A 16626-nucleotide genomic window follows, 5' to 3' on the forward strand; every position below is an offset into this window, starting at 1 on the left:
TTTCGAAAATTTCAAAAATATTTTTCTAAATATTTTCAAAATCTTTTTCTTATCCTTATATCATATTTTCGAAAATTCACTAATAATTAATGTGATTGATTCAAAAATTTGAAGTTTGTTACTTTCTTGTTAAGAAAGGTTCAATCTTTAAGTTCTAGAATCTTATCTTGTAGTTTCTTGTTAGTGAAGTAAGTAATTTCAAATTTTTGAATTAAATCTTTTTATCTTTTATCTCATCTTTCTCAAAAATTTTATCTTTTTCAAAATTTGATTTTAAAATATCTTATCTAACCTCTTATCTTCTTATCTTTTCAAATTTGATTTTAATATCTTTTTCAATCAACTAACTAACTTTTTGTTTATTTCCTATCTTTTTCAAAACCAACTAACTACCTATCCCTCTCTAATTTTCGAAAATACTTCTCTCTTTTTCAAAAATTCTTTTTAATTGTTTTAAATTTTAATTTTAATCTTATCTTAACTCTAATTTTCGAAAATTACTAACACCTTTTTAAAATTATTTTTGAAATTCTCCCTCTCTTTTCTTGTTCTATTTAATTATTTAATTACTAACACTTCTCTTCACCTCTCTCCATCTAAATATCCGAATCCCCTCTTCTACATTCTTCTCCCCTTGCTTTTTCTACTAACATAAAGGAATCTCTATACTGTGACATAAAGGATTCCTCTTTCTTTTCTTCTTTTCTTCTCTTTCATATGAGCAGGAACAAGGATAAAGGCACTCTTGTTGAAATTGATCCAGAACCTGAAAGGACTCTGAAGAGAAAATTAAGAGAAGCTAAGTTACAACAATCTAAAGGTAACCTTTCAGAAATATTAGAACAAGAGAAGGAGATGGCAGCCGAAAATAATAATAATGCAAGGAGAATGCTTGGTGACTTCACAAAGCCAACGTCCAAATTTGATGGAAGAAGCATCTCCATTCCTGCCATTGGAGCCAATAATTTTGAGCTGAAACCTCAGCTAGTTGCTTTAATGCAACAAAACTGCAAGTTTTATGGACTTCCATCTGAAGATCCTTATCAATTTTAACTGAGTTCTTGCAGATCTGTGAGACTGTAAAGACGAATGGAGTTGATCCTAAAGTCTACAGACTCATGCTTTTCCCTTTTTCTGTAAGAGACAGAGCTAGAATATGGTTGGATTCACAACTCAAGGATAGCCTGGACTCCTGGGATAAGCTGGTCACTGCCTTCTTGGATAAATTCTTTCCTCCTCAAAAGTTGAGCAAGCTGAGAGTGGATGTTCAAACCTTCAAACAAAAAGATGGTGAATCCCTCTATGAAGCTTGGGAAAGATACAAACAGCTGACTAAAAGATGTCCATCTGACATGTTTTCAGAATGGACCATATTAGATATATTCTATTATGGCCTATCTGAATTTTCGAAAATGTCATTGGACCATTCTGCAGGTGGATCAATTCACCTAAAGAAAACACCTGCAGAAGCTCAAAAACTCATTGACATGGTTGCAAACAACCAATTCATGTACACTTCTGAGAGGAATTCCGTGAATAATGGGATACCTCAGAAGCAAGGAGTTCTTGAAATTGATGCTCTGAATGCCATATTGGCTCAGAACAAAGTGTTGACTCAGCAAGTCAACATGATCTCTCAAAATCTGAATGGATGGCAAAATGCATCCAACAGTACTAAAGAGGCAGCTTCTGAAGAAGCTTATGATCCTGAGAACCCTGCCATGGCAGAGGTTAATTACATGGGTGAACCTTATGGAAACACCTATAACTCATCATGGAGAAATCATCCAAATTTCTCATGGAAGGATCAACAAAAGCCTCAACAAGGCTTTAACAATGGTGGACGCAATAGGCTGAGCAATAGCAAGCCTTTCCCATCATCTTCTCAGCAACAGACAGAGAATACTGAACAAAACACTTCTAATTTAGCCAATTTAGTCTCTGATCTGTCAAAGGCCACTTTCAGTTTCATGAATGAAACAAGATCCTCCATTAGAAATTTGGAGGCACAAGTGGGCCAGCTGAGTAAGAAAATTTTTGAAACTCCTCCCAGTATTCTCCCAAGCAATACAGAAGAGAATCCAAAAGGAGAGTGCAAGGCCATTGATATAATCAATGTGGCCGAATGCACAAGGGAGGAGGAGGACGAAAATCCTAGTGAGGAAGACCTCCTGGGACGTCCTTCAAGCAAGAAGGTGTTTCCTATTAAGGATCCAAAGGAATCTGAGGCTCATACAGAGACCATAGAGATTTCATTAAATCTCCTTCTGCCATTCATGAGCTCTGAAGACTATTCTTCCTCTGAGGAGGATGAAGATGTGACTGAAGAGCAAGTTGCTCAATATTTAGGAGCTATCATGAAGCTGAATGCCAAGTTGTTTGGTAATGAGACTTGGGAAAGTGAACCTCCCTTGCTCATTAATGAACTAGATACCTGGATCCAGCAAACTCTACCTCAAAAGAAACAATATCCTGGCAAGTTCTTAATACCTTGTACCATAGGCACCATGACCTTTGAAAAGGCTCTATGTGATCTGGGGTCAGGGATAAATCTTATGCCAGTCTCTGTAATGGAGAAGCTGGGGATCATTGAGGTACAACCTGCCTTGTTCTCATTACAATTGGCAGACAAGTCATTGAGACAAGCTTATGGAATAGTGGAGGACGTGTTAGTAAAGGTTGAAGGCTTTTACATCCCTGCTGATTTCATAATCTTAGACACTAGGAAGGAAGAGGATGAATGCATTATCCTTGGAAGACCTTTCCTAGCCACAGCAGGAGCTGTGATAGATGTCAATAGAGGTGAATTAGTCCTTCAATTGAATGGGGACTACCTTGTGTTTAAGGCACATGGCCATCCCTCTAGGACAAAAGAGAGTAAGCATGAAGAGCTTCTCTCAGTTCAGAGTCAAGAAGAGCCCCCACAGTCAAACTCTAAGTTTGGTGTTGTGAAGCCACAACCAAACTCTAAGTTTGGTGTTAAGATCCCATATCCAAACTCTAAGTTTGGTGTTGGGACTATACAACATTGACCTGATCACCTTTGTGGCTCCATGAGAGCCATTGTCAAGCTATTGACACTAAAGAAGCGCTTGTTGGGAGGCAACCCAATTTTATCTAATTTTTATTTTATTGTTATTTTGTGTTTTATTAGGTACATGATCATGTGGAGTCACGAAAAAAAATCATAAAAATTAAAAACAGAAGCAAAAACAGCAGAAAAAAATTCGCACCCTGGAGGAAGCACAGGCTGGCGTTCAACGCCAGTAAGATGCATCTGGCTGGCGTTCAACGCCAGAACAGAGCATGAATCTGGCGCTAAACGCCAGAAACAAGCAACATTCTTGCGCTGAACGCCAGGAATGTGCCTAGAGGAAAAAGCTGGCGCTGAACGCCAGTAACAAGCATAAAACTGGCGTTCAACGCCAGAAACATGCTTTACATGGGCGTTGAACGCCCAGAACGTGCACCACTCGGCGTTTAAACGCCATAATGGTGTGCAAAGGCATTTTACATGCCTATTTGGTGCAGGGATGGAATTCCTTGACACCGCTGGATCTGTGGATCCCACAGGATCCCCACCTAACATATTCCCACCTTACCTCCTAATCCTATTTCACTCTTCCCCATGTCACACTTCCCATCAACTTCAACCTCTCTTCCTACCTTTAAAATTCAAATTCTCTTTCCCACCCAATCCCACCCATATCGCCGAATACACACATCCCTCAATCTCCTCCATATCTTCTTCTTATTCTTCATCTTTTCTTTCTTCTCTTGCTCAAGGGCGACCAATTTTCTAAGTTTGGTGTGGTAAAAGCATAGCTTTTTGCTTTTCCATAACCATTAATGGCACCTAAGGCCAAAGACATTCAAAAAAAAAAAGAAGAAGAAGAGAAAAAAGGGAAGACAAAAGCTTCCACCTCTGAGTCATGGGAGATGGAAAGACTCATGTAAAGGGTTTATAGCTCAGTGGTAGAACATTTGACTGCAAATCAAGAGATCCCTGAGATACCTCAGGGGATACATTGTCCTCCACAAAATTATTGGGAGCAACTAAGGATAGGAACACCAAAATTACTAGGGATCATGCAACAGAAGCAAGGAAGAGACATAAAGGAGCTCAAAAAGCACCATTGGACCTTCAAGAAGGCGCCACCCTCACTCAGGTGGATTCATTCCTTGTTCTTATTTCTTTCTGCTTTTCAGTTTTTATGCTGTGTTTATCTATGTTTTGTGTCTCTACTTCATGATCATTAGTAGTTAGTAACTATGTCTTAAAGTTATGAATAATTCCATGAATCCTTCACCTCTCTTAAATGAAAAAATGTTTTAATTCAAAAGAACAAGAAGTACATGAATTTCGAATTTATCCTTGAAATTAATTTAATTATATTGATGTGGTGACAATACTTTTTGTTTTCTGAATGAATGCTTAAACAGTGCATATTTTTTTATCTTGTTGTTTATGAATGTTAAAATTGTTGGCTCTTGAAAGAATGATGAACAAAGAGAAATGTTATTGATGATCTGAAAAATCATAAAATTGATTCTTGAAGCAAGAAAAAGTAGTGAAAAAGCAAAGGCTTGCGAAAAAAAGAAAAGTGGCGAAAAAAATAGAAAGAAAAAGAAAAAGCAAGCAGAAAAAGCCAATGGCCCTTAAAACCAAAAGGCAAGGGTAAAAAGGATCCCAGGCTTTGAGCATCAATGGATAGGAGGGCCCAAGAAAATAAATCCAGGCCTAAGCGGCTAAATCAAGCAGTCCCTAACCATGTGCTTGTGGCATGCAGGTCCAAGTGAAAAGCTTGAGACTGAGTGGTTAAAGTCGTGATCCAAAGCAAAAAGAGTGTGCTTAAGAGCTCTGGACACCTCTAACTGGGGACTCTAGCAAAGCTGAGTCACAATCTGAAAAGGTTCACCCAGTCATGTGTCTGTGGCATTTATGTATTCGGTGGTAATACTGGAAAACAAAGTGCTTAGGGCCACGGCCAAGACTCATAAAAGTAGCTGTGTTCAAGAATCAACATACTTAACTAGGAAAGTCAATAACACTATCCAAAATTCTAAGTTCCTAGAGAAGCCAATCATTCTAAACTTCAAAGGAAAAAGTGAGATGCCAAAACTGTTCAGAAGCAAAAAGCTAACAAGTCCCGCTCATCTAATTAGAATTAATATTCATTGATATTTTGGAATTTATAATATATTCTCTTCTTTTTATCCTAATTGATTTTCAGTTGCTTGGGGACAAGCAACAATTTAAGTTTGGTGTTGTGATGAGCGGATAATTTATACGCTTTTTGGCATTGTTTTTAGGTAGTTTTTAGTAAGTTCAAGCTACTTTTAGGGATGTTTTAATTAGTTTTTATGTTAAATTCACATTTCTGGACTTTACTATGAGTTTGTGTCTTTTTCTGTGATTTCAGATAATTTCTGGCTGAAATTGAGGGACTTGAGCAAAACTCTGCAAAAGGCTGACAAAATGACTGCTGATGCTGTTGGAATCTGACCTCCCTGCACTCGAAATGGATTTTCTGGAGCTACAGAACTCCACATGGCGCGCTCTCAACGGATTTAGAAAGTAGACATCTAGAGCTTTCCAGCAATATATAATAGTCCATACTTTATTCGAAAATTGATGACGTAACTTGGCGTTGAACGCCAAGTACATGCTGCTGTCTGGAGTTAAACGCCAGAAACACGTCATGATCTGGAGTTGAACGCCCAAAACACGTTACAACTTGGCGTTCAACTCCAATAAAAGCCTTAGCTCGTGGATAGACCAAGCTCAGCCCAAACATACACCAAGTGGGCCTCGGAAGTGGATTTATGCATCAATTACTTACTCATGTAAACCCTAGTAGCTAGTCTAGTATAAATAGGATAAGTTACTATTGTATTAGACATCTTTTGACAGTTTAATCTTTTGACTTTGTAGTCTTTGATCATTCGGTCTCTTGATCATTCAGGGGGCTGGCCATTCGGCCATGCCTGAACCTTTCACTTATGTATTTTCAACGGTGGAGTTTCTGCACACCATAGATTAAGGGTGTGGAGCTCTGCTGTACCTCAAGTTTCAATACAATTATTATTACTTTCTATTCAATTCTCTTTTATTCATATTCCAAGATATACGTTGCACAACACTTTGATGAATGTGATGATCCGTGACACTCATCATCATTCTCACTTATGAACGCGCGTGACTGACAACCACTTCCGTTCTACCTTAGGCCGGGCGCATATCTCTTAGATTCCCCAACAGAATCTTCGTGGTATAAGCTAGATAGATGGCGGCATTCTTGAGGATCCGGAAAGTCTAAACCTTGTCTATGGTATTCCGAGTAGGATTCTGGGATTGAATGACTGTGACGAGCTTGAAACTCCTGAAGGCTGGGCGTGATGACAAACGCAAAAGAATCAAGGGATTCTATTCCAACCTGATTGAGAACCGACAGATGATTAGCCGTGCTGTGACAGAGCATAGGACCATTTTCACTGAGAGGATGGGATGTAGCCATTGACAACGGTGATGCCCTACATACAGCTTGCCATGGAAAGGAGTAAGAAGGATTGGATGAATGTAAGAAGAAAGTAGAGATTCGAGAGGAGCACAGCATCTCCATACGCTTATCAGAAATTTCCACTATTGATTTACATAAGTATTTCTATCCCTTTTATTTTCTATTTATTATTAATTTTCGAACTCATCATAAACCAATTTAATCTGCCTAACTGAGATTTACAAGGTGACCATAGCTTGCTTCATACCAACAATCTCTGTGGGATCGACCCTTACTCACGTAAGGTTTATTACTTGGACGACCCAGTACACTTGCTGGTTAGTTGAACGGAGTTGTGTCCACACATAGGTGCCATAATAATGATTCCATACAACAACAAAGAATACTACATTGATGTGATCACAATTTCGTCCACCATTTAGATATATAAATTAGTTTCTTTTTAATATTAATTTTAGTTAGTGCGTGGGATGAATTAGAGCATATCTACAGTGAAGGAGGGGATGCAGAGTTCAGAATTATTTATGATCATTGTGTTGTTAGGCCAGGCTTCAAACTGCTGTTCCATATGATTACTTGGATACTGCCCCAGGAAGTGGTTGGGATCAATTTCTGAGGAATGCACATGAGGAGTTACATCGACAAACCATGTCTACTGATGCAGGTGCATAACAATTAGATGCTGTTTCTCATCTGCCAACTGTGGTAGAAAACTGAAAAGAAGATATTTTGTTTCCTAGTCTGAGCTGTTTGACATTGATATTGGATGTCAAAAAACATTAAAAATTTGTACCTGTTCCAGATGTATTTCTTTCCTTTTTAAGAAATATGTAACTGGTTTTGTTACGCATATGCTTAATGTCTTGAATGCTCCTTTCCATGTAGATTTACATATATGATTATATGAGGTTATCAAAGCTTGACTTAATGCGTGGTATTGTATGTTAGGTCCTCAATTGAGTCGAGTTTACATGTTTAGTTTTATGATTCAAAATTCACCTAAAATCATGTTAAGTGAATTGTCAAGTTTGATTAGAGAAGACAAAAAGGGGAGGTTGGAAAAGGGGGGGGGGGGGTCAGGGGTGTTAGGATTTAGGAAATAATATCAGTCCACTTGATCAAAGCAGGGAAAAATAGTATGATCAAGTATGGATGTGTTATGTTCGGGTACTGCTGTAAACATATACAAAGGAAAAAGTAGTAACCAATTCAAAATGTTCGGATTTTGTGACAGACTGATAGATAGGAATCTTCCTTTTTTAGTTTAACCTCAACAATGAAGATATTAAGGGAAAAATACAATGCAATTGAGATCACTTAACATAATTTTCTTATTGATTACCAATTAAATAGTATTATCAATCCTTTCTTTTTTCCATCTCGTGTGGATTTGGTAAAAAGGATTCCCATCATTAACCAACTAATAATAATCAACTAAGCATCTAAACTAAAATGCTAACTATTGCTTAATAACCCAAATAGAAACCATAGTACCCAATCTACTTTTACAAGCCTGTATCACTAACAGTTCACAAACACACGAATTTTTGTTTCCTTCTTTCCCCTTGAATCAGTATTTCTCAGATACTGAATTCCTCTTTTGCCAAAACTTGAACTGCACAGATCTTTGTTCCAGCATCTTCTCTACTTCCTCCATTGGAACTCCTTTAGTCTCTGGGACAAAAATAATGACAAAGAAAATGCCCACAATAGCTACAATCCCAAACATCATGAATGTCCATGCTGTCCCAATAGCTTGTGTAAGTGATAAAAATGACTGTGAAACAATGAGATTTGACACCCAAACTGTTGTGGATGCCATTCCTCCACAGACTCCTCTGTACCTTAAAGGGTAGATCTCAGAGTTCACAACCCATGGAACAGTTCCCATTCCTGGTGAGAAGAATATGATGTAGAGTGCAAGGCCAATAAGTGCTGCCCAACCGAATTTGCTTGGGCATCCCCTTGTGTACCATGACCTGTGATCATTGCCACATATGTCCTTTGATGTGTCATTGGAGATCAAACATGCCCCAGGTAAGAGCTGCAAAATTGAATACATTTTAGTGTTAGGAACACAATGGCTTACAATAGGATACTTCTGTTGTCTCCACCCATTTGTAAAAGGCTTACTGTTGTTAAGGAATACACAAGAATGTACATAAATAACATAAGGATGTTAAGTTTCTACCTTATTGTAGAGATTCCATATAGATTTTAACATATTAAACTTGGTATTATTTAGCAAGTGTTTTGTAAGTATGCAATGGCCTTAAGATTCCATCCCTTGATGCCGATAACGGGTGGAGCAACTTAGATATAGTTTTGAGAGCATGCAAAGCTTTAGTTGAAATGGTAGTGGACCAAAGGACACTTCCTCCTTCCCTAGTGATAAGTGCGCGTTGGTGGAGTCTATGGTGGTTATCATTATTGTAACTACATTGGCTATACAACTTTGGCAACAGTTAAAAAGTGTTGCTAAAATTAAAGTAACGATTTTTTAAATATTCGAAAACACTTTTTAGTTTGAAAAATAAAGGTAAAAAGTGTTGCAAAAATATAGAAAAGGGTGACTTTAATTTTGGCAACAATGTTTAAGTATTGTCGAAGTTATATAACCACCAAAGCCATTATGGCATGCACCATGTATATTTTGGTCTAGTGATAAGTACTTGATCGAAGATAATGGCACAAACATAATCACCTTGTCATTAGGAGCAGCGCAAAAGCCGCAAGATGGTGATGAAGCCTTTAAGCATGTCATACAAGTCCATCTACCAGGGTCTACGGTTGATGTGAAGTCAGGGCAGGTGGTATTGAAATGAGATGTTTCAATGGCACTGACCATTGGAGAGTGAATCTCACTCTCACGGAAAGTGACAGTTAGGAGAGCCAGAGCCACCACGACGCCGGACAAACTGATGAGAGCAAGCTTCTTCCTACCGGTCTTATCAATGAAATATATGCTCAGAATTGAACCAAATGCATTGAGGCCAGATGTGATGAGTGACAGAAGTAGTGCTGTTCTGTTAGATGCAAAACCAGCCAACTGAACAATGGTGGGACTGTAGTACATCACAGTGTTGATACCAACAAATTGCTGGAAGATTTGGAGGCCCATTCCTGCATATAAACCTCTTCTTACAGCTGTGGTTTTCAAGAGTTTCATCATGTTGATTTTCTCTGACGACTCGGATTCCTTGATCTCCAAGTCAACTGATTCCTTCAAAGCTTGGATTTCGCCTTCCACGTCCTCGGGTGGGTAGATTTTCTTAAGAATTGCCTGCCCTTCCTCATACCTACCCTGTTATGTTATTGTAAATGGAAGGAGAAGAGTTAGTAATTCATAAGCTGAAAATGTAGTTAGTGGTGGTTAATGATGATTGATGAATAAACCAATGAACTTACCTTCCGGTACAGCCAACGAGGTGATTCTGGAAGCGAAAACATTAGTATGATCTGCACTATTGCAGGTACTGCTGCTACCCCTAACATCCACCTCCATGTCCCTGGTGCCTGAATGAAAATTCATCCACAAATTCTCATTAGAATTCACGTTAAAGCCACATATGTGAGTTGGCTCGACGTACTATACAAAATTAATCATTTAACATATTTCAATAACATGGAAACTCGTGTGCAATTGTCTTAACGTGGAATTGATAGTTGAGATTCATTATATGACAATTTATTCAAACATGTCAAATTATTTAAGGATTTTCAACTCTCAACTCTGCATGAAAACAACTATATTAGTCTTTGTCCGTCAATAACGACTCACCTTAGTGAAGGCCAAGTTGATGAGGTACGAGAGGAATTGCCCCCCGGTGATGAGAAAACTGTTGAGACTAACAAGAGCACCGCGAACTCTGGTCGGAGAAGCTTCTGAGATGTACAATGGGGATGCCATCGAAGCCATGCCAACGCCGAGTCCAACGAAAACTCGACCAACAATGAGAATAGCAGGATTTGTTGCTGCAGCCATGATGATTGCACCTGTCAGAAAGAGTGCATCTGCAAGAATGATTGCTATTCTCCTTCCAAATCGATCATTGATCCATCCACCAACTGCAGCTCCTATGATAGCTCCAGCTAGTGCCGTACTTACTATGGCTTCCTGTCACCATGTTCCATTTATATTTACAAATTAGACAATGTGATATTCATTGCATACCGAAACTCGTACGGGCAGATCTTTATCTTCTTAGGTGAATATAAAGATTGAATTCTTTGGATTATACTACTATTCAAAACTGATAGTGTAAGAAGATGTTATTTTTATTAACAATGCCAACTAGGTGTATACCAAAATCGGTATTAATCCATCATCGTATATAAAAATACGTATTTGATCTTTTATAAATTTTTTTTATTATACTACTTTAAATAAAATTGATGCTTTTATTATGATAACTGATTATTTAATTAAATTTTAAAAATCATTTTTAAAAAATAAAAGTTTTATAGAACCATCATTATAGTGTGTCTGGAAAGTTAAGTTCAATATAATCTTGTGTTATTTTTCAAATTGGATACTCTTATCGAAAATTTTGTATGCTATCTACGTATAAGATTTCAAAACTCCTTAAATTATTCGATAATACACTATTATATGTAAACTTAAAATAATTACATTAATAATATATAAACATGAAGTTAATTAAAAAAAAAAGAAAATATTTATTTGAATCTTGAAATTAATTCAATATTGACTCCTCTCTTTTCTTTCCAACCCCTAAATTTGCTGCTTCCCATTTATATTTCACTCGAATTTGAGCCCAGAGGCCGGAACTGCATAATAAACTACACATAGTAAATATATCAACGCATAATAAACTACACATAGTAAATACATATTCCTCATTTTATTACACACATCAATGGGTTTATAACTATTGATTGACTAAAGCTGGTCTCATACCCAGGATAAGGTTGTTTATCTTCGCAGAGGTTTTTTTCTTTTGGTGTGAACGGAAAGAACATTTTTGAAGAAAGAATAAAGGGTTTCTTTCATTGGATAAAGAGAAGTGGCTGAGGCCCAATAAAACATATAAAACCAATAGATCGGTGGTTGGTGTAGTAAACTAACTTTAAGCTCATAAAAGAAGGTTAATTTTTATGTGATCTGTAAAAAGAGGTCCGTCACATGATTTTCGTGAAATTCGTTTGGTGTCTTCACTTTCGTGAAATTGACTTGTAAATATGCATTTTTATTTAGACATGGACTCAGAAAATTACTTTTGGTATAATAAAAGAGTTATTGAATTACAGGCATAATTAAGAGGGTCCCATCTATTATTACTAGGGTTGCTTTAAGTGAATGATGGAGTTAAGAATACAATAGGGTTTGGGGATATTAATTGGGTCCACTGGGCGGCAACTGCTATTGGGCCAACTGTATATGAAGCCTACAATTGTTGAAGTGAAACATGATTCGGACACTTGTCAACTTATGTGGGGCATCAAACACAACCCGAAAAATAAAAAAGAACTTAAAAAAGTACACAGAAAATTATTATAAAAAAGAAAAAGAAAAAAACTTATGTGGAGGTTATACTTCATGGACAAAGAAGGGCTATAGACCAAAATAAATAAATAAATAAATAAATAAATATATAAATAAAAGTTAAGAGAAATGAAAAAACGAGAAATGAAAAAACGAATCTAATTCCGGTTCTATTACATAGATAATGTATTATTTTTAAATTTAATTGTTCATGCGTTGACAGCGTAAAATAATTTTATGCAAATATTTAGTTAGATCATATATTAATACATTATAAAAGATAACTAATTTTTAAGTCTATTATTTTAAAAAATGATCCAAATACATGAATTTAATTAGTTTATAATATAAATTTTGTTACATTCTGAAGTGCATTAAAATTACAATCTTATTTTTTATTCACACAAATTAGGCTACAAATCTTAATTAAGCCCTTGAAAATTGTAGTATATGATACTATCCTCCCTTACCAAAGGAGTTTTCAAAATTTGGATTTCCAATCTTGTGAGTGAAGTTAATTTATGATTTAGCCATTTTCCCCATGTATTGCATAGAATGATAAAAGCAATTATCATTAGATAGTTGATTGCAGTTTTTAAACCTAAGACAGATTTACTTGATTAGCTGTCATGTAAAACATTTTTATATAGATAAGAACATAGACTAAATCATTAAAGTATAATAATTAGGAAAATGTAATAAATTTGAAAATTAAAATGATGGTAAATATTATTTGATTTTTTTATGGATCGGATCTCTTCCGATGAATATTATATCTGCAAAAACCAATCTGAAAGGTTTAACCCCTAAAGAAATTTTAAGAAACAGCATATACATATCATAAAACAAAACAAAATAAAATAAAATAGTAAATGAATTTTAACATGTAGTGCAAAAGTTTTATATATTTTTTTAATTGTGTATTGTGATATAGTAGAAATAACTATTTTAGTAATCAGTGATTATGTAAAAAATTTGCACTTTAACTATTCTTGTATTAAAATTAAATTTATAAAATAAAAGTTTCATAGTTGTAAAAAGAAACAAAAGCAAGGTTTTAACTAAATAAATAAATAGATAGATAGAGCAAGAGTTTGCAATGTTTTCAGCGATGATGCAACATTTTGGACTCGGGTGATGTTTAATTGTCAAAGGGGGCATTTGAAACAAAACATCAGAAAACTATGTGTCTGTTTTTTCCCTGCAAGTATTGGTAGGTTACGTTGTGGCTGTAAATAGCAGAGAAGGCGTAAGGGCCTTAAAGTCTATTCGAGCAAGTGGAGATTGGGATTCACAACACACAAATAATAATAAACTTTAGCTATCATGTGCTCTTAAAGTTGTTATAAGTAAAAATAATTAATTTTTTTATTTTAATAAATACATAATAAATTAAAAGAATGATAGGGGTCAGCAATTTTTGTGATTGTTAGCCATTAACTAGCTATCAATGATGATTTGATGGTGTGAAATTGGTGTGAAATTTCACTGGCCAAAATTCAATAGAATTGTTGGCTCTTTAAACTTTCTCAATTAAAAATTAAAAAATTAATAAAATTTATTATTTTTGGTTAATAATTAATTAATAATATTTAAAGATATGAAATAAAAATATATTATTAAATTATTAAATTAAAAAAATTATATTAATAATTAAAAATATTATTAATTAAAAATAATAAATTCTATTAATTGTTGAGTTTTTTTTATAAATGAATTAAAAACTAAAATTTGTATTTTTTATTAAAATGTTTTAATAGAAATTTTAACTTATGTCTTTATGCACGTATTAACTAAACCCATAACAATATTAGTGCTCATTGATTTTTCAACATTTTGACTCCAAAAGTGTTTGATGAGAGAAAATTATTATATATATCTCCCTCTAATGTATACCTGAAGCCAAGTCTTTCTGTCTACCGCTTTGAAGTCATCTCTGATATATAGAAGAGCCCCAGATATAACTCCTGCATAATTATAATTTTAATAATAAAAATATTACCAACGTGTCAATATACTAACAACAATATAATATGTGTTTGCAATAGTAAAAATAATAAATAAAAAAAATTATATAGTCTAGTAGCACTAAAAATCAAGTATTAAGTCTACAAATTATTATTATTATGTATAAGAAAAGTTTACATGGTGATAGTTGAGAGTTTAACAGAGGGAGAGAAAACAGATAAATGGGTCATATATATATATATATATATATATATATATATATATATATATATATATATATATATATATATATATATATATATATATAAATAAAAGGGAGCTCTCTTTCAAACAAAAAAAATAAAATAAAAAATATAAAACATATATATAGGAGGGAGCTAGCTAGCTAGAAAATAGAAATAAAGGAAGAATAAAATTTGAGAGATGATGAGAAAATAAGTTGTGATTACAATATTAATAACACACAAAATATACACGGACATAATAGTTTATTTATTTAAAATTCTTTATAAAAAAATTTTTTGAATTTATTTTGAATTACCTGTGTCGTAGCCAAAGAGAAGGCCACCAATCCCAGCAGAGAAAGCAAGACGAAGAACATATGGATTCTTCCATGAAAGTGCCAAACATTCTCTGAAAGCAGACATATCAGCTTCTGGTATGCCTCCTTCCATGGTTCCTTCCTTTTCTTTTTATTATAACTTCTCTTCACCAAACTAAAGCTATGTTTGTATTCGATTTCTAAAGACAGAAGAAGAAAGGAAAAAACAAGAAAGTATATATTGTTCTTGCTTTGAGCAAGAGTGTGTTGAGTGTGGGAGGAAGAGGCATAAGGGATGCAGTGTATTTATAATTGGAAAAAAATGTTGAGATGACGAATTTGGACACTAATAATTGACTTAACAAATTTTATTTTATTTTTTAAATTATTATATTACGTCAAAGAAAAGATAGGCTATATAGTACGTGATCAATTTTCCACACTATTTATTATTAAAGCCGAAAAAATAAAGTAAAATAAAGCCGGAAATGGCTAAAATGGTCAAAGCGAAAATCATCATTACTTCGAAGTTCAAATTTCGTATTTTGGCGATACCTATGTTTTTTAATGAGCATTATTAAAAGTTAATTCTGGAGTTCTTGTGGTTTTTCTTTTTCCTTTAATTATTATTATTATTATTAGTTGGGATTTAAGTAAACAGTAAACATCTGAGCAAGGTATACAAGTCAACTTGGTTGGCTTGAAGATTTTAAGAGCACAGACTATAGTCTACATTGGATTAAATTTAACTCCATGTAGTCTACATTGGATTAAATTTAACTCCATGTATCATGATTTTACATAACTTTCAAAGAAAAAGAGGCGTCATAATGCAAGCTACTATCAATTTTTTGACGTAACTAACTGCAAATTCTACTTATATTTAGCTTAAATTTGACACGGATTAACTTAAGATCCTCAGCAGATTTTTTGTCGTGTACTATAAATAACGGATATGAAATTCCAAATATACAATTTAGCCTAACCATTACATTTTTAACATCTATTTAATAGATTATCAAAAGTTTTTTATAAGTACTCCCTATATAATTATTTTAGTTCGTCGCTGATTGGAAGTCCGTCTCTCTCAACCACTAGAATTGTATCAACTAGGGATCTAGGTTAGCACCTCTTCGACATTGATACTGTCTGTGGAAACTTCTTCACATAGGAACACCCTTAAAACCACTTAAATTGATCCTTTCTTGGCATACACTACAACAGATAAGGATTTTCGTAACGGTAAAAGACGATTGTCATAAATCGAAAAACTGTTTTCGAAACTTTAGACAACGCTTTGACAATAATTTTTGAACTGTTGTATATGTGGTTGTTACCAATACTAATAGGCAACGGTTTTTTATTTAAGATAACAATAACAAAAAATACCATTGCTCTTGTTACCTTAATAGACAACGATTTTTACAATAATTTTTAAAGAACGATTTTTACCATTGCCATTTTGTAGCTAAAATAGGCTTGTGCCCCACTTTTTTCTTGCCACGCTTTAAAAGCGTGCCCAAATGGGGTCAATGACCACGCTTTTATAAGGGTGGCGATTGATTGGAGATTCGGTCACTTTTTTTTTGTCACGCTTTAAAAGCATGGTGAAAAGGGTCAATGACTACGTTTTTATGAGAGTGGCAATTGACTAAAGATTTGACCACGCTTTTGAGACTAGACAGAAACAGGGATGCTTTTGAAGCGTGGCGACTTGGTTTCGTTATAGCGACATTTTAAACGCGTGACCGTTTCTTACAACTCTTTTGGCACGCTTCAAAAGCGTGGCCAAAAGGTTCCCAAAAAAAAGCTTTCATTCAAAAAACTTTCAAAACTTTTGTTCAAAACTCTTTTGGCCGTTTCCTATAAACCCTTTTATGCTTCTCACTAGAAAATAACCTTAAACACTGAGGGCATTCCACGAAGAACCCTCAGCACTCCGAAGAACATCGCCGGTACTGGTAATGCCTCCTCGGCACCCCTCTTCCGGCACTCCCACTAGCGCTGCTCCCACCAAAAACCTTTAATCGTCTTCTCAGCGATGACTTTCTCTGATGGTGACTCCCTTGGCACTTACTGTCCCTCACAAA

At 34.9% G+C, this 16626-nt stretch overlaps 1 protein-coding gene and 1 pseudogene across 2 annotated transcripts; one reads left to right on the forward strand and one right to left on the reverse strand.

Annotated features, from left to right (window-relative positions):
- LOC112770548 (uncharacterized) overlaps window positions 1-7277 on the forward strand; it is a 44354-nt pseudogene extending 37077 nt beyond the window's left edge.
- A 551-nt stretch (window positions 7278-7828) lies between these two features.
- Window positions 7829-15089, reverse strand: LOC112790572 (probable inositol transporter 2). 2 transcript variants are annotated; one of them, XM_025833031.3, is made up of 6 exons: window positions 14537-15089; window positions 13924-13994; window positions 10303-10638; window positions 9930-10037; window positions 9226-9825; window positions 7829-8565 (listed from the first exon to the last, which is right to left on the reverse strand). In XM_025833031.3, the coding sequence occupies exons 1-6, from the start codon at window positions 14667-14669 to the stop codon at window positions 8092-8094; spliced, it is 1722 nt and encodes a 573-aa protein (XP_025688816.1). In that variant the 5' UTR covers window positions 14670-15089; the 3' UTR covers window positions 7829-8091. The 2 variants fall into 2 exon arrangements, with proteins under 2 accessions (XP_025688816.1, XP_072089261.1); XM_072233160.1 differs by having other exon boundaries at window positions 10303-11312; window positions 14537-14816.
- Between the last annotated feature and the right edge of the window lie 1537 nt (window positions 15090-16626).

This window comes from Arachis hypogaea, chromosome 3 (assembly GCF_003086295.3).
Source record: "Arachis hypogaea cultivar Tifrunner chromosome 3, arahy.Tifrunner.gnm2.J5K5, whole genome shotgun sequence".
NCBI classification, from domain to species: domain Eukaryota; kingdom Viridiplantae; phylum Streptophyta; class Magnoliopsida; order Fabales; family Fabaceae; genus Arachis; species Arachis hypogaea.